Source organism: Eurypyga helias, unplaced genomic scaffold (assembly GCF_000690775.1).
Source record: "Eurypyga helias isolate BGI_N326 unplaced genomic scaffold, ASM69077v1 scaffold25037, whole genome shotgun sequence".
Classification (NCBI taxonomy): domain Eukaryota; kingdom Metazoa; phylum Chordata; class Aves; order Eurypygiformes; family Eurypygidae; genus Eurypyga; species Eurypyga helias.
The window spans coordinates 10360-20127 of NW_010260292.1; the positions used below are offsets into that span (position 1 = coordinate 10360).

The 9768-nt window shown below is 47.9% G+C and overlaps 1 protein-coding gene across 1 annotated transcript in view; it reads right to left on the reverse strand.

The window, feature by feature from the left end:
- FKBP9 (FK506 binding protein 9, 63 kDa) overlaps positions 1-9557 on the reverse strand; it is a 14696-nt gene extending 5139 nt beyond the window's left edge. Inside the window, exons 1-6 of the mRNA XM_010155001.1 lie at positions 9406-9557; positions 8140-8329; positions 7320-7465; positions 5743-5932; positions 2825-2970; positions 921-1107 (exon numbers count right to left, since the gene is read on the reverse strand). Coding sequence (XP_010153303.1) covers positions 921-1107; positions 2825-2970; positions 5743-5932; positions 7320-7465; positions 8140-8329; positions 9406-9493 — 947 coding nt within the window. The 5' untranslated portion in view covers positions 9494-9557. The remainder of the gene's footprint in view (positions 1-920; positions 1108-2824; positions 2971-5742; positions 5933-7319; positions 7466-8139; positions 8330-9405) is intronic.
- Between the last annotated feature and the right edge of the window lie 211 nt (positions 9558-9768).

A 9768-nucleotide genomic window follows, 5' to 3' on the forward strand; every position in this document is an offset into this window, starting at 1 on the left:
TTACGTGCACACATACTTGCCTATGGCATCACGTCCCACGCTTCAGTGCAAGCCAGCTTTTCAGCTCTGCACACCAACGTGTACACTGAAAACTCTGAGCTCCTTCCTATGTTAATTACAACCTGAGTAAAGATAGCTTTTCCCAACTTCCCTTCCAAAAATAAAGTATTAGGTAGGTGACTTGTGCTACCCGAAAGATAAAAGCAGAAAAAAAGCTGGCAGAAGTATTCCTGTAGCTGCAGCAAGCAGCACTTTAGGCTCACTTCAGTTCTGCACGAGACAGACTGCAGCAGTCTCTGCTCCCCTCGTAAACCTGCTGTCAGCAGTAATCACAGTCCCCATCAAGCTCCGAGAGTCTCTCCACGCTGACACTTAGCGTAACACCGCAATACAAGGCAACTAGCACCCACGTGTGGTACAGACACGACACTGACTACAACCCCCAGGCAAGCGAGCTGTACCCAGACCACATGAGCACCTCTACCAGGCCTCTCGGGAGCACTGAACCCGCACAGAGTGCGGATCCATCCCAAGAAATAGGTAACACTTGGACAGCCCATCCATGTGGGCCTTGTGCCGTTCTGGTACAACTGGCCCAGACACCTGAATCGGCCCATTTAAACGACTGCTACAGACAACCCGTTTCATCACTCCCCCTGGAGTGTTTATGCTCTTTTCCAGCACACTCCTACATCCTCTTTGCTCCCAGTTCTCCCACTGTGCTACGACAGGTTGTCTTTTCTTTTCCTCCCCCTACAGACCTTAGACAGACCTAAAAAGAAAAATACATTCTACATAAATACTCCTTTTTTTTTTTTTTCACTTCAAACCCCTTTCTCCCCCAGCAACCTGCTGTGCAGGCAGTTCGTTCTGCCCTCACACCTGCTCGGGGCGTTTTCTGGCCCGGGCGATAGACTTACGTCGAGTCCAGCAAGGTACCGTCCAGGAGCGAGGCGTTGTAGTGGTACTTCAAATAATCCCCCTTCTTACTCAGTACGGTGCAGTTGGCAGGTTTGTGGGTAACAGTGATGCTGACCGAATCTGAGGGGTTATGGAAGTCGACCACGTGGATGTCAAAGACCAGAACTGCAGATCCCGGAATCTTTCCTAAATAGGATGCAGATTAGGCAAGTAGAGAAAGAAATGGTACGCGCACAGGCTTATGATGACCCTCTGGGAATACATATTCCCACTGTGTCTGCTACGAAGCCATTTTGCTCTCCTTGTTCAGAGCTAAAGGATTACACCTCCTCTGCATGCAACAGATGCAAGCTGCATCCACTGTGGGAAAGGGAACCACCAAAAAAAAACGTGAATGCGCACTCAGTTCAACAGTGAAGGAAAACATTTCCATTATTCTGAACCTGAAAATTACGCAGAAATGAAACAATCAAGAAGGACAAGGAACTCCTGGAGAGGGTCCAGCGCAGGGCCACTAAGATGATGAAGGGCCTGGAGCTCCTTCCACCTGAGGAAAGGCTGAGAGAGCTGGGTCTGTTCAGCTTGGAGAAGAGGAGGCTGAGGGGGGATCTTATCAATGCTTATCAATATCTAAAGGGTGGGTGTCAGGAAGATGGGGCCAGGCTCTTCTCAGTAGTGTCCAGTGACAGGACAAGGGGCAATGGCCATCAGCTGGAGAACAGAAGGTTCAACCTGACCATGAGGAAACCCTTCTTCCCTGTGAGGGTGACAGGGCCCTGAACAGGCTGCCCAGAGAGGGGGTGGAGTCTCCTTCCCTGGAGACTTTCCAAAGCCACCTGGACTTGTTCCTATGTGATCTACTCCAGGTGATCCTGCTCTGGCAGGGGGATTGGACTAGATGATCTCTAGAGGTCCCTTCCAACCCCTTCCACTCTGTGACTCTCTGAAATAACCACATACTTCCTATGACCATCCAAATTAACTGATTTGTCTTTCATGTACCAATTCATTATTGATATCCAAGTTCTCACAGGACTTCTCATGCCTCCGGGAATGCCATTGTGTCTGTGTAAAAGGTTACACTTCCTTAAAATACCCTGATAGCAATGAACTTCCTCCCCCCCTTCCCAGGATAATATGCAGTCGCATTACCAGGACTGACAGACACAGCCAGACCCAGGAATGGGTCTTATTGGTAGAGGTGTCTAATTCCCAAATCAACAGCATTGAATCTGCATTCCCAGAAGTGGAGCTTTTTCCTCCAAGTTTGTTTTTCCAAATAACATCCCAGGAGGTACCTTCTGAAACACCAGCCATAAAACCGATCGGCGTGAAGGGTCACCATATCCAACCTCTCACAGCAATCTTTTTAGGTACTAACGAGTTTTCCCAGAGGAATCTCAGCTGTATGTTATAGACACACAGACACTTTGCTGTTACACACCTCCAGCACTTACAGAGGCAGCTTAGGAGTCCACAGAACCTGTGGCTGTGGAAGAAACAGGGAAGAAAACTTAGCACAATCAACTCCCTTAGCATACAGAGCTTGTTAAGACACACAGGAAGGAAGATCTCACGCTGCAAAGCTCCTGGTATCCAAGTCTGCCTGAAACACTGATTATCCACATGAGTTCAGGTCACCCAGCACCAGTCTGCCTGAAACACTAATTATCCAAATAATTTCAGGTCATCAATTACATGTAAGACCGTTCTGCATTCTTACTGTCCTACCTAGTTAGCTAATTAAAATAGTTTTGCAAATTTGGGGTGTAATCCTGCCAGCTGCGTGCCCACAAAATAACAAACTAACTCATAACCCTTTCAAATGCCAAAGACATGGAACAACACACAGGTGCACTAAACATCATACTCGTGGGAGACTTGAATGAAAAGCGAAGCTCACCTCTTCCTTCTTCTCCATATCCAAGATGAGGGGGGATTATTATTCTTCTTTTTTCCCCAGTGCATACACCCAGCAGGCCTTCGTCCATCCCAGCAATCACATAACCTTTCCCGACATAGGTGTCGTACGTACGATTTCGTGAATAGCTGTGGGAAACATCTGCATTTTAGCAGGGCCAGGTCTAGGCCAGAAAACGCAGGATCTTGCAACAGGTCTGCAACACAGTTCTTAAGCTGGTTAAGGTCAAACACACGGGCATTAACTAGCACCCGAGAGGCACACTGCAGTCACCGTGTTCAGTGACTCCACCAAGTTTCATCAGCCAGCACGTGACGCATGTGTCGTTCATTAACCAGTGCTGGATTACGGTATTCTTCCAATTTTCCTCTGCCCTGACTCTACTAAGTGCTCATCAACCAGACACAGTTCACACTCATGTTCATGAGACACCCTTCAGACTATCTCCTTGTGTGACCACAGCTATGTAGTCCAACTCCTACAAGCAGAGGGTGGGATAAACAGGCTTTCCTGGGATGTGCAGCATCAAAGTGAGTCATGTGCACTGGCAGCCCAGAAGGCCAACCATATCCTGGGCTGTATCCGGAAAAGTGTGGCCAGCAGGTCGAGCGAGGGGATTCTGCCCCTGTACTCTGCTCTGGTGAGCCCCCACCTGGAGTGCTGCGTCCAGCTCTGGGGCCCTCAACATCCGAAGGATATAGACTGGTTGGAGCGAGTCCAGCGGAGGCCACGAAGATGCTCAGAGGGCTGGAGCCCCTCTGCTATGGGGACAGGCTGAGAGAGTTGGGCTGGTTCAGCCTGGAGAAGAGAAGGCGCCGGGGAGACCTTATAGCACCTTTCAGTACCTGAAGGGGCTACAAGGAGGCTGGGGGGGACTTTTTACAAGGGCCTGTAGTGACAGGACAAGGGGTAACGGGTTTAAATTGAACGTGGGGAGGGTTAGATTGGATATCAGGAAGAAGTGCTTCCTGGAGAGGGTGGTGAGGCACTGGAACAGGTTGCCCAGAGAAGCTGTGGATGCCCCATCCCTGGAAGTGTTCAAGGCCAGGCTGGATGAGGCTTTGAGCAACCTGGTCTAGTGGAAGGTGTCCCTGCCCATGGCAGGGGGGTTGGAAATGGGTGGTCTTTAAGGTCCCTTCCAACCCAAACCATTCCATGATTCTATGACAACCAAACAGTATCAATACTATCCCTCCCTTCCAAACTATGCCAATCACTTACACGTCGGTTGAAGGATTTTCTTCCACACCTAATGATCAAACAGAACAAGCCTACACCGACGAGTGATGTTTATTGCAAGGATGTGCTGTCTTCCACCTTTCTTCAAGGTGTGCTACATGAAGGCACAACCCAAGGAAGGGAAGGCAGAAAGGTGTGAATTCATCTTCACAAGGCAGCTCTGGGAAAAAGCCAGACCAGTACAGACCCTGATGCAACTGAGAGGTTTATTCAACTGCCCTAACCCAGAGAGCTCTGGCTGAGCTGCCCAGGGGCAGTTCTGCAACCGAGTATTGCCGAGGAAAACAACAAAGGAAAACTGTTAGAGCTCTCGACTCCAGCCCTTTGCAGTGCTTTTGGCATGCTCCCTGTAGTAGTGAGAAATTTTTTCCTGGCCAGCTCCAAGGCTTTCAATAACTATTATTAGCTGATCTGGTTCTTCTTAGATACTTGTTAGATATTGGCCTTTACTGTGAATTCTGCAGGAAGCCAGAATACGACACTCTGAAGAATAAGCCCTCTAACAACTGTCAGTGCTTTAGAATGATTGAGAGGCTGCTGCCTACAAAGCATTTATTACTATTTATTGGCAACAACCCTAATATAAATACTACAGCCATTTTTTAAAAATTGTCTAATTGTCTACGGACAATACCCATTTAACGTCTCAAAAAAGAGAGATTCTGGGCAGGTACACTGTGGATGAAATTCCCCTTCTTAACTTTGAGGTTTTCCTAAGCTGTAAACTAAAGTCTGCAGGGATGGCTGCTGATGCAGGCCTCCTGCCTTGCATCCTCCCAGCAGGCCAGGCAGCTGCGTGGGGAGGCGAAGGTTGGTTCTGAACCTTACGGCAGCGCAATCCAACTACATGAGGTACAACGCCCCAACCCTGCCCCACGGGAAGCGGCACACGTGGCACACTACACACCGTGCGTTTGCCAACTGATCCTGATCTTCGGCTCCCAGTTGTACTACACACTTTTCCATCCCTTTATTTCGTAAAGCATTTTTCAGTGGCTCATCTTCCACTCTTACTAGCTGCCTGTGCCAGCTGTTCTGAAAGCTGGAGTGGGAAGGCGAAGCACTGTTCACTGCAGAGCAAATGAAAGGGACAGGATGCTGCAAGGCATACTCACCATACAATTCTGTACGTGAGGCTCGCGTGCCCAGAGAGCTTTGAATGTGACATGACAGCAACCCCTCTTCCCTGATCACAGAAACCCCGTTGCTGAAGTCAGTCTTGGAAGACATTCACCTCTGAAACGCGGTTTTTCAAGCACAAATGGAAAGACTGTCTTGGGATTAATCTCAAACTAGCCACTAGCATGCTGAGACGGATGTCTCGGGACATAAAACGGGAATCGCATTGGTTTCCTCTCTCCTCAACAGTACTACCTGTCTGGCAGATAAAGCCTGCTAGCGTGACTGTCTGGAGCATGCGCAGCTCCACCAGCTGGAGCAGCAGCCCTAGATGGTGTCTGTGATGCTGTCACAACACAAAACAGATCCCTGTCTTACTTCCCATACTGAAAGATTCTCTATGAGTTCTTCTAAGAAGAGTTCAACGCCGCTCAAAAATTTCAAAATGGAAGGAAAAGCAAAGAATTGTATTCGGGTATTTACTGACAAGACAGACGAGTCCAAGTGGAAATGGGATCTGTAGGGCTGAGCGGTTTGGTTACCTGGAATCAAACACTGTGCCATCCAAAAGTGTGCCATTGTAATGGTAACGGAGAAAGTCTCCCGTCTGGCTCCTCCGCTCACAGGATTCGGGCACATACTGGTTCTCGATGATAATGCCATCTTTGGGGTTATGGAGATCTAGCAAAACCACATCAAAGACCAGGGAAGCTTGGCCAGGGATCTCCTTACCTACAAAAGTGTGAAAGCAGAAATTTGGTTAGAAATAGCAGGTCTAGAAGTAGCTTAAACGTGGTTATTGAAGAATGGTGACCCACTGCTGGGTATCAGGCATTTCCCCTCCTAAAATAAACTAGCGTTAACCTGCTTCTGGTCAGTCATTTTTTGTTTCATGTGTGGGTTTGTCACTCAATTCTCCAACGCAATTATTTCATTCTATTCCTATTGTGATGGCACTGCCACACTGAAAACAGAAACCTCTTCTTCAGCAACACTCATCTCAGTCCATATACACCAGCTCCACTTAAGCTGCATGGTACAGTCTACCAGTATGTGCTACAGATTTCATGAAATCAGAATAACCACTAGGAGAAGAAGTGCTTCCCGGAGAGGGTGGTGAGGCACTGGAACAGGTTGCCCAGAGAAGCTATGGATGCCCCATCCCTGGAAGTGTTCAAGGCCAGGCTGGATGAGGCTTGGAGCAACCTGGTCTAGTGGAAGGTGTCCCTGCCCATGGCAGGGGGGGTTGGAACTAGATGATCTTTAAGGTCCCTTCCAACCCAAACCATTCTGTGATTCTATGAACACAACTTTGGTACGTGTTCTTCCCGTCCTGTTAACATCCAAACAGGAGACCACGGGATGGAAGCCGAGGAAAGGTGAATTGAGCATGGTAACTTACTGCATGGGTTGCTGTGACTGAGAAGCATCGTGCTCAAGATCGGGGCAAAAGTTTAAAACATAACTCCGCAGTGTTTTGCTGCTCGTGGAGGTGGCCACCACCGTTAATGGTAACAAACTAATCGAAGGGGTGTGAAACCTTTTACTACACAGACACATCCTTAAACATTAGAGCAGAGAAAGAATTAAGGAAGAGTCCCAAACTGCACCTAACTGCCTCCTCATTTAACATGGAGCCCTCTACATATGACCTGCAGGCAGCACACAGTACCAAAGGGCGTGTAATCTACTGTGTAGTTATTGCTAGGGCAGTGGTTGGAAACAAAACTGGAAATAAAAAATACATTTCTTGGTTTTTTGTTTTTTTTTTTTTCCAGAAGTTTTGTGTTCTCTGTGTAAGTCTTTTGAAGGAATTACACAGCCACCTGACTTGAAGTTTTTGGAGCCACTACATATTAATCACAGATTACATTTTCTCAATGAAACAAAATTTCAGTATATAAAGATTACAATTCTATCAACCCTACATCTGTTAAGCAATTTACTGTTAAATATTTTCTAAAATCTTGTACTTTCTAATCAGTCCAATCCTGTACATAATACATTTTGAACCCCTCTCTCCACCACTTTGTTCCACCTGTCTAAAATGGGTAATAATGCTGCCCATAAATTAAAATATGGGTGACTTGGATAAAGAAAAATAAAGCATAAGTTTTACCATCTCCTTCTTCTCCATATGCCAGGAAAGGTGGTATTGTGATAATGCGCTTCTCGCCTACACACATTCCCAAGAGACCCTGGTCCATGCCCGGAATCAGCCATCCAATTCCCACATAGGTATCGTAGGTTCGCATCCGATTATGGCTAAAAATGAAAAAAATCCCAAACACCAAACCCCACAGTCAAATGTCAGATAGCCAAGGGAAAGAACAACATCAATCCCCCACGGCCACACGCTGCGCACGCTGTAACTGACAACTTGCTGCTCCCTGATTTACCACGGGGTGCCTGGCTAGCGTTCTCCAGAGTACGGAGCCATTCCAGGAACCTCACAGAGGTTAGGAGAGGTGGCTCACCAACACAATGGCAGCTGAGTAAATTAAAGCATCATTTTCCACAGCACTTTAACGAAGCACAGATGCTGCAAACCTGAAGTCTCAGCATGACAATGTTGGTAGCTCACCACGAACTCTGCTGAGTTTATAAAACCTGTATCTAACTTGAACAGCTGCAGGGCTTACAACTACCAGCTGACTGTAAGCAGTAATAGAGACCCAGGGAATGAAATTTTGAAGAAAAGGATCTGGATTGGCAATGCTCACGCAGAAACAATGCACTGGTTTACTGGTTTGAGCCAGTACTGCTGTCCCATAACCCCTCAATAAATTACTGAGCCTTACATGATGCTGGTTTTCACATCTTACCTTTCTGGACAACCAGCATTAACTGTTACACCAGTGAAGGGGGAGGAAGTGATGGTTTAAAGTGCCGTCAGATACCAATGAAAAGCCACAAAGACACACAGCCCAGCTGCATACCTCGAATCAAACAGGGTCCCATCTAAGAATGTTCCGTTGTAATGGTATCGTACGAAGTCGGACACCTCGACCGTCCGGGGACACTTCTCAGGTCTGAAGTAAGTCTGAACCTGCACTTCGTCCTCCGAGTTCCAGAGATCAATCAAAAGCACATCGAAATGGAGCACAGCATTGGGGGGTATCACACCAGCTGCAAAACCAGAACACCACCACCAGTTTTATTTCTACAACCAGTAGAAACACAACCAGTATACTTTCCTGCAGGATGCCAGCAAAAAAGAAACCAATCTACACATTCCCTAAATAAAATCCATGGTGTGCAACTTACTCTTTGTTGTGCACATATCCCCCATCCCCCTGGCACTGTTGCAGCTACCTAAGGGGGGGCAGAATCATGGAATGGTTTGGGGTGGAAGGGTCCTTAAAGATCATCTAGTTCCAACCCCCTGCCATGGGCAGGGACACCTTCCACTAGACCAGGTTGCTCAAAGCCTCATCCAGCCTGGCCTTGAACACTTCCAGGGATGGGGCATCCACAGCTTCTCTGGGCAACCTGTCCCAGTGCCTCACCACCCTCTACGGGAAGAACTTCTTCCTGATATCCAATCTAAACCTCCCCACTTTCAATTTAAACCCGTTACCCCTTGTCCTGTCACTACAGGCCCTTGTAAAAAGTCCCCCCCAGCTTCCTTGTAGACCCTTCAGGTACTGGAAGGTGCTATAAGGTCTCCCCGGAGCCTTCTCTTCTCCAGGCTGAACAAGCCCAACTCTCTCAGCCTGTCCCCATAGCAGAGGGGCTCCAGTCCTCGGAGCATCTTCGTGGCCTCCTCTGGACTTGTTCCAACAAATCTAGCAACATCAACTATTATCAAGTTGATGCCAAGGCAAACTGCTCTTGCTTTAGCACTTGTTGCCTCTGAGTCTGCAGAGCAAAGCTGCTCTTGGCACTGACAAGGCTTTGTGCAGCACTGCAATGCCAACACACAGTAACTATTTAACAGCGAGGCAGGTATACACGGTCAACTTCAGTAGCAAGGTTTGTTTGCTGATGCTCTTCTACAGGCAACAGCTTTTCCTTCGGCATGCAGAGGGAGCCTGGAGCGATGAGCATGGCGATCCGCTTAACAAACACCCCTCAGCAGGGCAGAACCTCTCTGAAACTCCCTACTTGCAATTTCTACTCTTCCCTTCCGTGAGCCCACTTTCTACCTGCTCTGCCGAGTCCCTCACGCAGCCAGCTACCCACTGGCCTGGCGCTGCCCTTACCGACGCCTTCACTTCCGTAGGCAAGCTTGGGGGGAATCTTCACGAAGCGCCGCTCGTTCACGCACATGCCGACCAGAGCTTTGTCCATCCCAGCAATAAGTTGACCTTTTCCCACAAACACGTTGAATGTGGATCCCCTGTCATAACTGAAGAGCAGGAAAAGCAAGCAAAAATGTGAGCAGTTCATTTACCCATCATTCCACCATCTTTTTTGAGACTTTAACTGTGCCTTGTCTCCCCCTTGCCCTGTCAGCATAACGATATTGCGAGACAGCTGCTAATTAAGGATTAAATCTAGATGTTTCTGAGACTTCATCCCCCTGTTCACTGCTCACCATTGATGTTGTCATGGTTTAACTCCGG